This window comes from Anguilla anguilla, chromosome 16 (assembly GCF_013347855.1).
Source record: "Anguilla anguilla isolate fAngAng1 chromosome 16, fAngAng1.pri, whole genome shotgun sequence".
NCBI classification, from domain to species: domain Eukaryota; kingdom Metazoa; phylum Chordata; class Actinopteri; order Anguilliformes; family Anguillidae; genus Anguilla; species Anguilla anguilla.
In genome coordinates, this window is record NC_049216.1 from 15,917,634 (window position 1) to 15,934,057 (window position 16,424).

The 16,424-nt window shown below is 45.8% G+C and overlaps 1 protein-coding gene across 1 annotated transcript in view; it reads right to left on the reverse strand.

The window, feature by feature from the left end:
- The window catches only part of roraa (RAR-related orphan receptor A, paralog a), a 245,252-nt gene that overhangs the window by 80,644 nt on the left and 148,184 nt on the right, over positions 1-16,424 (reverse strand). Inside the window, exon 2 of the mRNA XM_035395181.1 lies at positions 5,009-5,038. Within this exon, the coding sequence (XP_035251072.1) occupies positions 5,009-5,038 (30 nt within the window). The remainder of the gene's footprint in view (positions 1-5,008; positions 5,039-16,424) is intronic.

Sequence of the window (16,424 nt, forward strand, 5' to 3'; positions counted from 1 at the left end):
TAAACTGCAGTGTGGAACTGGTAAAACAAACAAACAAACAAACAAAAAAACATAAAAACAAACAAAACTACATTCCTCTTGGAGTTTTCGCCAATTAAATTGTCACACGCTAAGCTAAAATAATTAACCTCGCTAGAAAAAAAAATGCATTGTATCTCCCTGAACCGCCTCATTAAGCAATGAAATTGAAATAACATCTCATTGTTTCGAAGAAGTGTGATACACTTGCTGTGGTCAATACTTCATGTGTTCTTGGTTTATGGTTAATATAACAAATTATAATCTTTGGTTAGATGTGCATAATAACTCACAATAGATAATTTGCACATGGACAGACTGGAACACACTGTAAGTACCACTGAGTGTATACAATATGCGGCAGCTTTCACATAAAACTATTAGAAGAAAGAAATAATATTGACTTGTTTTTTGTTGGAGTACAAAATGTATACAAACTCTCTTACACAAAGATTTTAAACACTATGCCCTTATACCTCAGAACATACACCATGGCCTTTTATTTTAAACACTCTAATAGGTCATTGTTGGCTGCTACCCAGTCATGTCCTTACTATTTATTCTCTGCATATTTTTTATCTCCTTTTGACCATAATTATCTGCCACTGTCATTTAGTTTCCTTTCTGACTTCTCTCTTTGCAAAACATTTCTACAGAAACCTTTTTGCCTTTTTGCCATCTTTCCTTAATGCAGGACAGAAAACCCACAGTAAAATGAATTTGGCAAAGTTACTTTTCTCAAAATCTCCACACTTGAAGCATTTAAACTTTCTGCCTTTAGAATAACACACACACACACACACACACACAGCTGAATCCCAACCTTATCCTCACATGAAATTCCAAGGTTTACAACTGCAACTGAGATCCTTTTCAGACACATATCACTTTTGCTGAGTATTTGTTTAGGTAATACCGTATAATGCCTACAAATAGCTTAAGGCTAAAATGTAACACAAGCCTGCACAGCACATGTGCTGGGTAGAGAATTGTAGCTTATGGATAAGATTAATGTAGCTGTTGGATCGACGCCTGACATTTCAAAGACCACTGGCCACAGGAGTTCACATTTCATTAGAGTTATGATTATATTTTCCCACAGCTGACACACGTTATCGTATATTTACACAGCTGAATAGTTATCAAAACTATGTGCTATACTGTATATAAGTACCTTGACTGAAGGGTCAACAGTAACGGCCCACTTGGGACTTAAACCCACGACCACATGGCTCCGAGTCTCTCAGCAGCTCGGCCACATTCCCGCACGCGGGTGCAGCCCAAGGAGAGAAGCCTGGTGTGGTCACCGGGGGCAACGGAACGGGGAGTATCCATTATCTCCACAGGGCCCTCCGACCAATTAACGCTCGCCAAAAAACCTGATCTGAGATGCTTCTGACAGGGTCGTTTATACTGACGAAGGCCCCGGCGTGGCGGTTCCATCAATCATCCCGAAACCGAGCCGCGGAGCGCGGCCCCTCCGTTCCCTTCACCCTGCCCGCGCTCGGCACGGGCAGCAGCTCCCCTCGAACCCAGCCCGGATCCGTCAACATCCCAATTACCGCCCAGCGAGGCCACTAAGCTGACTGTCAACAGCGGCGGCGAGCGGCGAGCGGCGGGGTAGACAGGAGCGCGCGGAGCGGAGCGGCCGAGAGAACAGCGCTCGTAATCAGCGGTTACGGGACAGGGGCTAAAGAACAGGGCCGCTAATCAGCAGGCGTGGGACGGGGGGGGGGGGGCTAAAGAACAGGGCTCGTAGTCATTACGTTTAGGGCACCGCTGCTGCACTCGTCCTTCCGCACGTGCGCTGTAAGACAGGTAAGGGAGCTGGGCGTGCGGGTGATTTATGTCATTTGTGCAATGCGCCCGGGCAGCACAGACACCGTAATTCTACCCAGGAAGTGCATGCCATCGTTACGATCGCTGTTATCGCTGTCAGAATAATGGCTATCCCTCCCGCAGACATCTTGTAAAACTGCTAGCGAATCCCACGTGTCCATGTGGCGCAGTCCGAACCATGCAGAAAAACAGGAGAGGAAGAAAGCACCCCCTGTATGACCTGAGATCTGAGCCCCCTCCTGTCCGCGAAACCGCTTAAATCAGACTTTTTTTTTTTTAAATATAAAAAAGTTCAAGGTTTACTTTGATTTTCTGACACGGGGCATTTGCATTTTCCCGCTCGTTCCGATTTAAATAAAACAGTGCAGTCAAGTCCTCTCCCGTAGCTTTGAACTCGGACTCCTCAAACGGGCCCTTTGATTTATCTTCCGTTCCCAAGGAGAGGCGCGGCACGCTGGCCTAATTAGGGCCACAGCAGGGTGCCACCCAGAGAGAAGTGTGTGGACTCGGGGAACCACACTCAGGGCCATCACTCAAACAGGCTGGGTGTCACCGCACAGACCGCCATTTATCTGATGGAACCAATGCATGCTGAACAGTAACTTTTAATAATAACAGTAGTAGTAGTAGTTTAGTAACATTAGCTGTGGATCCTCAATAAAACTAAGACTTGTTTAAAGTAACAGCAGCTTCATTAAACAGCACTGGCAGTAGAAGCAATAGCACTGGTAATATTACTAGTGGTAATAGTGTTAGTAGTAGCAGTAGTAGTAAAACAATAATAACATCGGTGAAAGTTGCTTCAATAGTACCGTTATTATCATGGTTGCAACTGGGAGAATGTCATTTTTCATATGCACGTAGGAGAACGCACAAATAGGGGGAAATAATTGTTTGTTGACTGCAGCCAGCGCGCCCCCCGCTCCCTGTGGGGTCGACCCCTCAGCGGCTGATCACAACAACAACGGCGCAGTTTCGCGGTCAGGGCCCAGCTCGCTGCGACACACCACAGGGCGGGCGAATGTAAACACGCCTCTCAGCCGAAGAAGAAAAGGTGCTTATATTCCCACGGCCAGCTGCGTATTAAACGTTTCCATCCTGCAGTCGGGACAAACGCCGGGTCCTCCTCAGGAGGAACGCGCAGATTATTTTACCGTTTGCAATTCTGCACGGATGTAGTTTTTCTCTTGGAAACACAACCGCGCGGTAACCCTGACAAAGGAGCCGTGGAAAGTTGCCGAGGGGGTGCGCGGCACTGCAGCTGCTCAGCCGAAGGGCTCGCAGATGCGCCAGGCAGACCGCGAGAGCTCGCGGCACAGCAGATAACCGCGCATAACAGGATATGAAGAAGAAAGCAGGAGAGAACGCTGCGCTTGACCACGTGTACCTGCGCTGAGAATTTCCCCCTAACCGCGCGGCCTGCTCGGCGGGGTGTTTGCGCGACCGCGCGGCTGTTGTCAGAGAGGAGGCACTTCCTGCTGGAGACGAACCCCTCCACCCCGGAAAGACCACACTGCTTCGGGCAGGTTCTTCCACAGATGCTATCTTGTAAATAGTTTACCATTTCCTTACTTCTTGGATATTAATCTTATGATCTGGGGAAAGGAGCCCTGAACTCAGCTAGGCGTTAGATGACACAGGAGCTAGGAATTAGTGTACACACGCACACACACACAGTTTAAAAATACACTGGATGGCCATTATTCTTTCACAAATATGAAAAAAAACTTTTTTTACACTACATTTTAAAATAGCAAGCACTACAACAGCATATGTAAATTCTTTGTCAGAAAACAGATACATTTGGAGGTCATTCTATAAATGGTAAATGGACTGCATTTATATAGCGCTTTTATCCAAAGCGCTTTACAATTGATGCCTCTCATTCTCCAGTATAAAATCTGTATGTATAATACAATAAACACCTGAATGAAAGAACATTATAACAATGACAATGCACACATGCACACATACAGGATGCACACACACACACACAGTTATGCATAGCTCACTCCCCTCCCCCCTCCAATTTCGGAAAACAAAAGTAATTCGAAAAATTCACATAATCTGAAATAAAGCCTGGTTGCAAATCCTTCAAATTTGATGACTGTCTACAGTCAGTGACTCATAGACATCACGAGATGTTGGGTATCTTCCCCGGTGATGCTCTACCAGGCCTGTACTGCAGCCATCTTTGGTTTCTATTTATTTTGTGGCATTTCATATATTCATATAACAGAATAATATGAACCATTACTTGAATGCTTGAATATCAGTGACCTATGAACGCATGAACGCTTAAATGTATGCCTGCTGGTATCAACATGGTTTCCGCTTATTCTATGACACTCTCTTTGCATATTTATTTTAACTGCGGAACGCTTCCAGTGACAGTTCAGGCTCAAAGGGGCCCTTGCAAGGGCACAAGCAAACCACATCCTTGCTTTAAAGCAGCAGGCCTCACAGACAACACAAGGACGGCACCCACACCCCAGGTACCCCCAAACGCCAAACAGGAGGCGCGAGAAAGCAGCAGCGCTTTTCAAAAACGCATACAAGGAGTGAGGTTCAAGACAAACAAACGTGGCATTAAAATGACAGGAAGTTCCTGAATGAGAGGCAGATTGTGAAGTCTTCATTGTTTTCTGTGCAAAGTGCTCACAGATGTATCATGCACCATATGAATACGGGCACAACGGATCCACAAGGCATACTGGAAAAATAAATAAACAAATAAATAATTACAGAACTGCATGTTCAGTTCAATTCTCTGCTTTTAATGCAATGTGCACCCTGCAGGATTTCATGAGGCCTTCAGCAGGCCTCTTGCTTTCAGCTGCAGCAGGAAATCGACTGCTTACCTCAGAGAGGAAGGTGAGACCGCAAAATACCACAAATATAAAGCAAAAATAATTCTGCCTTGCATAAGATCATCAGAATGATTCATTATTCTATAAACGATGCAAAGATAATTACTTATATTCCAAAACGTATATTATTACATTAACTTATTTAATGGTTTCTACCATTTCCAGTTGAACAAATAGCCATAATATCAAAATGTAGCTTCACTCAATTTGCTTCTGCTCATGTTTGTTTCAGTAACAAGCATTCCCTCAGTAAATTGTACTATTGAAACATTAATACTCACAAGTATGCGTCTTCTTTGTTACTGAGATACCTGGAGAAAAAAAACAAAAAACAAAAAAGAATTAGCAAAGTGATTCCAACAACATCACATGCAAGTCCGTTGTAGGGTTACAGTACAATACCTAAAAAAGATGACATGAAATGTGAGAATAAATCAGTTGCAATCTCCTGGTTTCCAACGACAACCAGCACTCCTGTCTCCCCCTAACCAGGTCCCAGGGCATGAATCTGCTGGGCTGCAATGACACGCTCCACTGGTGCCTCTCTCCAGGCACGGGTAAGGTCAGAGGTCACGGAGAGAGTGCAGGTGTGCCATCTGCAGCCCGTGCTAAACGCAACATGGCCGCAAGGACAGAGCCTACACACCGCTTGATCATGAAAAATCACAATAAAAACAGAAAAATAATAATAATAATTTGTCTGGATGGCAATCGGAGTTCTAGTCTTCCGCCCTTTGAAGCCTCAAGCCGGCAGAAGTACCCTTCCTGCATGAGCCTGACCAAGCTGGATCTTAACTGGAGAAACATTTACGATGGCCCATATACTTTCTAACATGACCAGCTTACTGCTGTGCACTTAGAAACAAACCTAAAACCTTTCCCTCCCTTTATTCCATAACATTAAAAGCAAACGGTAGGTGGTTTAAACAAAAGAATGGATATACGAACAAAAAAACAATTCATTCATACATTTGCAGTGTTTGATAATAATGTGGTCTGGCATTATGCATTTTCCAATGGGGACCGTAAATAACGTATCACCAATAGTCCAGTGTGCCACAAAAAAGTATATTTACTGTTTGACCTCAAAGCAAATAAGCAAGAAAAAACATTTCAAAACCACAGTTGCTTTTGGCCAGTAACTACGGTGAGACGGTGCCCCAGTGGGTCAATAAAAATATACCTTCTGGACAAGCCTGGATTTGTACATTGTTTCATTTCATAATTCATTCATAATTTAATTCATATGAGAGGTATTTAAGTTAAGAGTAAAGCTCATGGTGATTATATTAAACTCAGTCCCGTGATAAAGTGTAATAAATTTCGGTGAAGCTGGAACCCGAGCCAAGCGTTCTCCCCGCACTTATCGGGACTCATCTGGCGATCTGCTCAGGTTAGGGGAAGAGCACGGAGACAGCGGGGGCGTTTCCGGGGTGATGCGCGGGAGCTACGACTGACAAGATTTCCATCATCGTCATCATTGCAACCACAACAACAAAAAATGGCTGGTAGAGATAGCGCCGTGGACGTGTTTGGAGAGGACGAGAGAGATAGCTGAGAGAGGTAAGCAACCGAGTCCTGGAGAGGTGATGCGTGGATATCGGCTCTCTGATCAGGACTATACTGAGCTAAGGCTACAGACTGTCACTCCATAGCGCACCTGACATGCAGCTATGCCGGCATCGCCCCACGCTCAAACACACTGCCACATAAAAGCAGTAGCTAGTGCCTTTAGTGTACGGGACATTTTGTTTTAAACTGTCATCTGCTTCTGTCATCGGTTTGTTTATGTTATGCTATTTTTTTGCTGATGGTTTTTAGCCTATATCGTTAAACTTACTTCATAATCAATATTCATTTAGTATTTTATGTCACAAAAAAGCTTGCCTCTGGGAAACCAAAACAGAAAAAAAATAAAAAATAATATCGTATTGCAATACTTACAGAATTGTAACACTTAAAGAACCGCAATATATGCACCTAAGCACTGAGATAATATCGTACCGGGAGGTCCCTGTTGATAGCCATCCCTACACTGTAGCATAACTGCACTGCTACTGTATGAATACCAGCAGTCTTGTTTAGCTACGTTAGACTGTCCGCACAAAGTATGTTTAATCTTAACCTTCACTGAATTACTTTAAACGAGTGGTATTCGGACTGCAGCTGCAGTAATTAACTAGCTGGGCTTGTGGCTATAAGGTTGCAACCAAAAACATAACATAACATAGCATAACACAACACCATTAACGGTTGACACATATTTTAATATGCACAATTAGCCTACTGTACATTGTGTGCACATTAAAACATATTGAGTAAACAGGGTTCATTATGACAGCAGGCAGCTATAACACTTAATTTCATCACATCAGTCTAGCTTCATTCAAATTCCAACCAACCAACCAACCAACCCGTTACAATACAGTAAGCACACAACAGCCAGTCCAGTGAAATGGCGTTAATTTGGCCCTCTTCCATTGATAAATGAGCGATAATTTGTGATGAACAGTGATGATGATGATGATGATGATGGCTAATAATTATAACTGTGTTTATTATGTGCTATAATTATATTACACAAAAAAACCAGTCAATTATTTTCCCTCATCATCATCATCAGTCATCATAATCCTTATTACTTCTTCACGATCATCATCCACGATCCATTTCCTCTTCAGCACAGACGTACGGAGGAGTCCCTTACGGACACGTTCCCAGCAGCAGGAGAGCGCGGTTCAGCCGAGTGCTAAGCCGGCAGCGGGCTGAGTGGCAGGGACAATCAAGCGCGGAAACAAATGAGCCGCCGAGCCCTAGCGCTCCCGAAACGGCAGGCCGCAATCAGATCACTCCCCGGTCCCCAGCGAGCTTAGCGAGCGTGTCACATGGGCGTCAGGGAGGGAGAGAGGGCTGCACTGGGCAGCATCTAGCCCGGTCCTTTCTAATGTTTTCAAGAACTAACTACCCAACGCCAAATAAGGACGCCTTTGGATTTTATTGTAATGGAATTACAGCGCTGAGAGCCCTGTGCAGTAAGTCATTTATCCACTGGTTATTTTGAGGCCTTTTTTTCCTGGCTTGCTTTCAAATCCAACAAACATCATTCAGATGAATAAAGCAGACTTTTCTGTAACCGTTTAATCAGGCTCAGCTTGATATTAGATTAAAATACAGAGGGGAGACTTTTTTTCAGCTGTTTTTATTGCAGGCATTTGACGTGCACTTATATTGGCAGAGAGGAAATTACAAGCCTAGACCTTTTGGCAATACTGCCAGATAGTCCTGATTTAAACACATTTCCAAAGCAGCGCAACTCATCAGATCACTGTGTAATGGAACAATAAAAAATGAATTTCAATATTTCCTCATTTTCCATTCTTACGTAAGAATCTCTGTTGAGAGCTTGTGCTAAAAGTCAGAACAAAACATTAAGTAAAATACAGTATACTGCTTTCGCTCCAGGAATCTCACGAAGGAACACAGAACGAATGTATGTTTTACTTTGACACTTTAGCCATATAAACTCTGTCAGAGTTGAATTAACAGGGAACGTTTTACTTGTCCCCTTTCCACTCATAGGCTGAAGGGATATGGAGAGGATATAATGACTCTGCACAGCAGGAAATGACCCCAGTATGACAGCACAGGTCACCCTGTTGAAAAATGGAGTAAGCATCAACCCACAAAAAATAACTCCCCAACATCAACCTCAGAAGGTAACATGGGTCTTCGCTCATAACCAGATGTAAGAAATGTGCAGGTTTTGTTTTGGTTATGGGATATACTACAACTACAAAGGCACAGAGCATGATACATACATGTTTATGGGCATATCTAATATCTGTATTAATTCACATTAAATTGCTAGATTTTCAAAGGCACTCAATCTAAAAGACCTCCACAAACTCTGTTGAAGTTTGCCAGAACTGTGTATTACAGATCAAATTTCATTAATCTATTTATCTTCAATCTCAGACGGCATAAGTACTATTGTGCATTACCACCTTTGAAATTGTTTGCTTCATTCTACCTGAGCCCGGTGTAGATACTCAGTACATATCCATTATGGGAGAATGCCAAAAAAATAGCAAAGCATCACAGCCCTGTCTGTGCTATAGTGCTTTTTGTTTGGAAAAAAAATAATTAAATATCACATTTGGTCCACTGCATCTGTTAGCAAGGACCATACAGGAGACACTTTGCATTATGCTTTGAAGCCATCTGCCTTGGTACTGCCTTCAACATGGGTCTCTTATTGGCACTGACTGATGTCAATATTTATCAACAGAGGGCTTGGAATATGGTACCCTTTATAACCCTGAACAGGACAGGGGCCACAGATCTTGAAAACTTCCAGGGAGTACACAGATACATGTGACTTGCTGCCCTCTAGCTGGCTATAAATATGCCTGATTGGAAATTTACTGGTTCCTCGGTCACCTTCGTTTTCACCCAACCACCCACCCCCCCACACACACACTTATTCTCTAGCCCCACCATGTCATTTACTGCAGCCTTTACCTACTGTTCTTATTGCAACCGCAAGAGTCATTCAATCAGTGTCCCTCACAGATATTAAAAACCAAGCTGAACAACAAAATGTACTTTCCGGAAAATCATTACTGTCAACTGCAACATGGGTGCCTTAGCCAGAATGGAGGTCTTGTTAGGAGGAAGGGGGCAGGGGGTGGAGGAGATGCATGAGGAGCCTGCTTCCTCCTCTATATGTCATTCAGAGTTCAGCAATTGGAGGGGGAAGGCGCCAGATAACCAATAGGGGAGTTTGTTTATGGACGGGTGGGGGAGGAAGGGGGGGGGGGGGGGGCTCAGAGACGCGTGCCAGGTCATGGCTCCACTGCTGTCTAACAGGAAGTGGGCGGTTCAGAGATCATTCTGGAGGTGGACGTACCCTTGTCGAGATGGGAGATGGAGCCGTGGCCAGCTCACGGTCAGCGCAAGGTTGCCGTTGTTTTCTCCACTGCAGCAGCCCCCGCGGTTATGACATCAGACCGAGGCACAGCTCGTTTCTCAAGCAGGATGCTATGTCTTCCTCAAGACTGAATAGCTGTCTCTGTGTATTGTTGTATGTTCAGTTGACTGTTGTACAGTCTGTAACTATTGTGTAGGCCTACTGCTGCTACCTTGGCCAGGTCTCTCTTGAAAAAGAGATTATAAGGTTAAATAAAGGTGAATAAAATAAATAAAATAGGAGCCACTAACAAGGCGACTCCCACCCATCTTTAACAGAGAAAACAGCTGATAATCAGTGCCACTGAGATCACCGTGAGTTAGCATGTAACCGTCTCGACAGTGTCACGAAAAAGCTTTCTATCTTAATGGAAGTACATTTTAACATGTACAGCTAGCGTTAGGGAGCTAACAGCAGCAGGTGATGCAAAGATGGAGCCGTACCGCACTGAATATAAACCAGGGCCTCTCTGATTTCACATTCTGTTATTCTTTGGTTTCGTTTTGTTTTTTTTCTCCAAAAAATTGCGTATACATTTTAGATCCCATTTGGGTTTTAATTTATTCAGCATTTATTGATATTTAACAATGAGCTTTTCTATTACTAAATCTATTTTAGCAAATATTAAATAAAAATGTGAAATAATCTATTTGAATTGCAGGTGAGCTCAACCAAGGTGATGATGTTCCTGCAGCTTAACTTTTTAAAATGACCCAGTGGTGCAACCGGGTACATCATATACGGACACCAGCTGTAGATAATTTGTGTTCAGTACTTTGCTGAAGGGGAGGACAGAAGTATCCCATCTGGAATTCGAACCTGTGACTTTATGGTTGCAAGCCTAGTTTCCTAACCTCTACAAAGCACTGCTGCTGGATAGCTCTGGTAGCCAATAGAAAAACTGTCAGAACAGAGGGTGTCAACACCTCTAACTTATGAAAGCTGCTCTGCACCTCACTGTGGTCTTGGGTAGATTTTCTTTCATGGACCATGAGTAATAATGTAACAAAGAAAGGACTGCAATCCATACAATCGATGTTTTTTTCTTCATCTACAGCAAAAAAAAGCATGAGACGCAGGCCTGAATTTTTTTCTTTTAAAGTAAGTAGAACTTTTGTGCCCAGTCTTCAAAAGGGAGGATTCTTTTAAACCATTTATGTAAAGAACCCAAAATGGCCTCTTATGCTTGTGTCGCAGGAAGAGCGGACCGGCACATCTGCAGCACATCAACCCGTAAGGAGGCAGCGGGTGGACGGGGGGTTTACCGGCCGTAACAACTGCGCCTCTCCAGATCGTGCCCATATTGACATGGGGACGTGGGAGGGGCTGACGGCACGAGCTCAGCGCAGAGGGAGAAGGGGGAGGTGAAGGCCTGGAGGAGACGCTGGGGAGCGAGGCGCAGCGGAGGTCTGGAGCTGCTGTTCGCGCAGCGGAGCAGAAATGGAGTCTGAGCGGGGAGGCGAGGCGGGGCGCGGCCCGGCCGTAAGTCATAATTCCTGCTTTCTTAAGCCTGACGGCGCCTGATTACACTGAGCGGCCCCGCCGCCGCCCCTTCCAGAGGGGGGGCGCTGCGGCCCCACACGCGCAGGAGAGAGAGAGAGAGATGGAACAGAGAGAAAGAGAGAGATAGTGAGATAGTAAGACAGAGAGAGAAAAATAGAAAGTCAGAGGAAGAAAGTGAGAGTAAAAAAGACAGCAAGCGAGAGAACACGAGAGAGTGAGCGAGAGGGAAAAAAGGAAAAAGGAGGAGAGAAAGAAAGAGTGTGGGTGACATTCAAAGCCAACGTCTCCTCTATGTAATGGAGCTCTCCTCTCAACGCGCTAATGGCAGCGATTCATTTAACGGCGCTCAGCGCCAGGTACGCACTGCTGGGGATCTTCCTAATGTGAGCCAATTCTGGGGGGGAATCGGCCCCCCCTCCCACACCACCACCCCACCACCCCACCACCCCAGGCCGGCTCGCCTCAGCAGGTGATGCATCGCCTCGCACCACTTTGGTTCTCCTCGCTCACCGCTCACTCCGTGGAGAAAAGCAGGTGAGGACGGAGACCCGCTGGAACCTGCCGGAACTCACCGCCAACCGCATGCAAGGGCACTGTGGGCTGTCACCGGCCTGCTCACAGGAAGTGGCCAAGTGTTGACTTTAAGAGAGAGCACATCCTGTACAGATCAGGTGAACCAACGGTCATTCCAAGGCATTTGTCCTTTTTTGGTGGACCACGTGTACTGTGGACCATGCTTACACTTTTGTGAACACTACAGCTACAAACTAATCAGAATTTTAGTATGGTGGCAACATTTTGTAAATGTGACTGGCAGCAAAATCAAGCTCTTTCGTCTCTCCCCAATATCCCAATATCATGATAACAGAACATCCTCATAGTTCAATCAACTCTTACAAAACCATTTTAAATTAAATGATCCACCTTCTGCATGATCTACAAGCGCATGCGCTTCACCATTTCAATACATAATGTCACCAGTGTGTCATTTTTCATTCATGTGATGGCTTGGCCCGGTGTATTTAAAGATTCCACAGGAAGTAGATCTGTTTGAGTAACTGGGCAGGACACTTGCTACATCAAAGTCAGTTAATGGCTGGTTAAGGACAGGCTTTTTGTGGAACTTTAAGCTAGGCTGTGTTAATGCAGTTTGCTTTGCTGCTGGCAGAATTATGTACTTTAATCAGTCTGAGACCAACGTGAACCCACAGTCCGGCATCTGACAGTCATACATTTTCATTACAGCAGTCCTCTGCATCTGTCTATCCAACACATTTGTTCTGCAGTATTTTTAATGGCAAAATGTGCCCACCTGTCACTGTGAGGAAAGCCAATCAATTGAATCAACTCTCATGGCAAATTTTATTTCAGGACCTCCGTCAGTTAACATTGCGGTCGACGCTTGTCATAATCTCCCCTTTTATTCAGATTTAACACAACACAATCATAAACGCACACAATTATTGAGTGTAATTACACAGCGTCGGCAACATAACACGAATACATTAAAAGCCTTTACCTCTTCAGCATTTATTGGCTCTTAATAAACATAGAGGAACACCTTGTAGCGAAAGCACTTCCCTGGAGAGAGGGGGAAAGAAAGCTCTGACTTGCTTTAGCATAATGATTTTGATTTGTTTATTTGCATGACAGGAACCATTAACCACAGCAAGGTGCAATATATGCATTCAATATTTACACAAGCACTTCAGGTCAATTACCCTGCTCAAGGGCGTAATAACACTGCCCTGGCTTGGGATTGAAACCAACGCCCTTGTAAGAATTCACAGCCCCTTGTTGCTATTAGAACCCGCAATACATTGGCATCTGAAGCCAGGGACTTCAGATGCCAATGTAGCAGTCAACTGATCGGCCGTCATACTCGACCGAGAAGACTCCCCGCCCCCGGGCGGTCCCTGGCGGACCGGGAGGACAGAGCAGTGGCCCCGCCCTCGCCCGCCACTGCGAACGTAGCGAAGTTCTGTGCCACGCTAAAGTCACCCCAACAAACTTCTCTTCCTCAATGACACGATTAGCACCGATATTTTTATAAACTGGAAACATAAAATATAATGACAGAGAGGAGGGTAAAAAAAATATAATCATTCTAATCAGCTGCCCCCTAATTTGAGATACACTTTTACGATTCCGCAGAGATGCACTTTCCTCGGGGAGATTTAAGAGAAAAATGATTTGTTAATCCCCCGACTCTGTTATTTCTGCTCGTTTTTAATTGGTTTTTACGTGTATCTACCACTCCGAGGCTCAACAGGTCGCTCAACGGGGCGTTTTTGTCGCCATAAATGGAAAATTCACGTCAGGTTTAGTTTCAGAGGAGGACGTTTGGAGGGGGGTTCGTACACTTGTGGAATGAGTGAAAGCCAAAAAAAAAAAAAAACAGTCAAGTGTCTCGGCTTCATGAGCACTTAAAATAAAGAGGGGGTGGGAGTGGGGGTGGGACCTTGAGATCCTGCCTCACCGATAGGCCAAGGTCAGGCGTCGCAGCCACTGTAACACCCCAATGAGCTTCTGCTCACTTTGGGCCGATGTGTCAGGAGAGAGCCACGATTCCCTTCACACGCTCTCTGTTCATCCCTTATACTGTAGATCCCTGCAGCTGAGTCTTTACCCCTGTTTAGAAGCTCTTTAATTATGGATGGCCACAGAGGAACCAGCGGAGCCCTTGCGGAGAGCAGGAACGCCAGGCCAGGCAGGGTACAGGGAGTCGATTGGGAAACCCCGCGGATCGGTAACCGCCTCGCGGGGGGAGCCGGCTGCCGCCCCAAGCCTTAACGTTACTGATGAGACGAGCCCCAGCTTCGCCGCGAGCTCTCCGGAACATTCTAACGCGCTCCTTCAGGAAATCGAGGGGGAGGGAGGTCCCTAATTGCAGCACAGCGGTCGGCGTACGCATCGGAGGCAAACACCGGGGTTAGATCACGGCTTTTTCCCATCTGACTCAGATGTGCAAGGCAACAGGGCACACATACCAAGCACAAAATCCAGGTCGAGTGGGGATATGACCCACCATGTGTACGGCTGCATTGGTCTTATGTATTTCTAGATAACATCAGGTTATAAGTATGTACTATGACATAGGTCTGTTTATCCAAAGAATGTGTGATAATTATGATTCACATTATCACAAGACAAAAAATGTGATAAGTGTGTATAATAAAAAATAAAATTCCGATCATATTTTTAGCAGTTTCTCAGCTTGATGCTCATTGACTGCATAACTAAGAGTGCAAACCTATTTTCAAATCACTCTTGCTCAGATATACAGTATATTTAAAGCACCATGCCACAAATCCTTTCTGAATAGGAGCCTTGGCTGTGTGATTAAATAATAATAACCAAATCCATATTTTAGTCCATATGCTGCATTTATTCAGGACAGATAGCTGGGCTTTTGAAAGGGTTTTGCCTATTCTGTGGCACGCTGCCGTTTCCTGTGATTCTCCCAGATGTAAAACAGGAAGGTGGGTACAGGAAGTGGCCCCCCGATGGTCGGAGCGGGGTACACGGGGCTGACTGGGCCCTGTGTGCTCTCGACATGACCCTTTCCCACCCCACGCTGATCCTCTGGATATCCACACCGGCCCTGGAAGGGAAATTCAATCCAGACAGAGACCCGCAGAAGAAAACAAAGCTGGTTCTGTACCGACGGACCACCCGAGCCGGTCAGGCCCTCCAGGAGCCCCGGTGGATGTGTACACAGGACGCACCGCTGGAGAGAGAGGAACCAGACAGAGCTTACATTTCACCACTGAGTTTGTGTGATCACTGTGTGCTTGGGTCTAGAGCTCGGCCCACAAAACAACGACTGAACCAACAGCGGAAAGTCTGAAGAACCAAAAGCCGATTTGTTTCTTTAACGAGGGTTATTTCCGCAGCCAGCCACGAAGAAAGATGGAAGAGAAAACCTGAGCATTACAGACGGTGGTAGCCATAGGCTAAGGGGTGTGGCTTATATTGCCACAGTGGAATTCTTTTCACCCCCCCCCACACCCCACCCCACCCCCATCTCCTTGAAATGTCCTCACAGCTAGGTTCACATTCATGAAAAAGCGAACAGGCTGAGCACAATACACCAGGACACACGCGCATCACGGGCCGCGTATCCATCACCCGATCGTTCTGCTGGCCCCGTTCCAGAGCGGGCCGCGGGAGCCCAGCCACGTGCCACGCTCCGGCTGGGCGAGGCGAGGCGCGGGGTGAGGGAGAGGGGCGGGCGGGAAAAAGACGCGCCCTCGCCCCTCGGCATGCTGGGCCGTGACAGAGGGCCGCAGCCCTCCCGCGCAGACGGACAGGTGCCGCGCCCAGATAAGGGCCGGCGTCCCGAGGACGCTTTCGCGGGACGCGCCGACGGCAACCGCGCGGGAACGTCTGTATTTAACGAGCTTTAGCGCAGCGACCATAAATCCTCCAACCGACGCCGCCTGCACGCGCGCTGGAAACGCTTGCTGTCGGGGACACATTAGGAATAGGGGATGTCACCGACGTCTCGCACAAAGAGTGCGATCCAGCGGGGCATTTGTAAATTAATTCTCACCCCTACCATCGGCCTTTATCACTCAGCAAATTACTGTCAGCCTGTTCTGCAAGAGCATTCATTTTCACAAATGAACAGCATCGTGCTACAGAAATAGCCCGTGACATTGTTCACCAGGAAAACTTCCATACGCGTACGGCTGTCAGTCTTCCTGATTAATACACTCGCAATCCGCCGCACAACCTTAGCAAGTGTATACAGATACACCGGTTTCTGGTTTCCATTTCCAGATCCAGATTTGAAAGTATTTTAGGAATACTTTCGTTTTTAAGAGTTCAGATTTAAAATAACTGAATGGGATGTTGCCTGCAATATAAAACTCATTCAAAAACACGGCGCATTCTCATGTCTCATGGGAGGAAGCTTGTGGCACTCAGCTGAATTTTAAAGAGAGCACTCATGCCAGTCCCAGGTGTGATCACCTGATCACGTCTCTCTGCTCGCGGAGGTCAGAGCCAACAAAAGCTAAAGGAAGAGCAGAAAGGCAGACAAATGACAGCTCTGTATGCTGATTGGTTCCTTCATGCTCCCCTTTGATCACTCGTACAGGTGGTAGACGGGACAGGAGAGTTCACTGAAAGATTTCTGTATCTGAGCCATCTAGAAAAAATACCATGAATGAATTTCCTCATTTTCGGATTTCTCAGGCTCTTACCAGTGGGTTACTCTG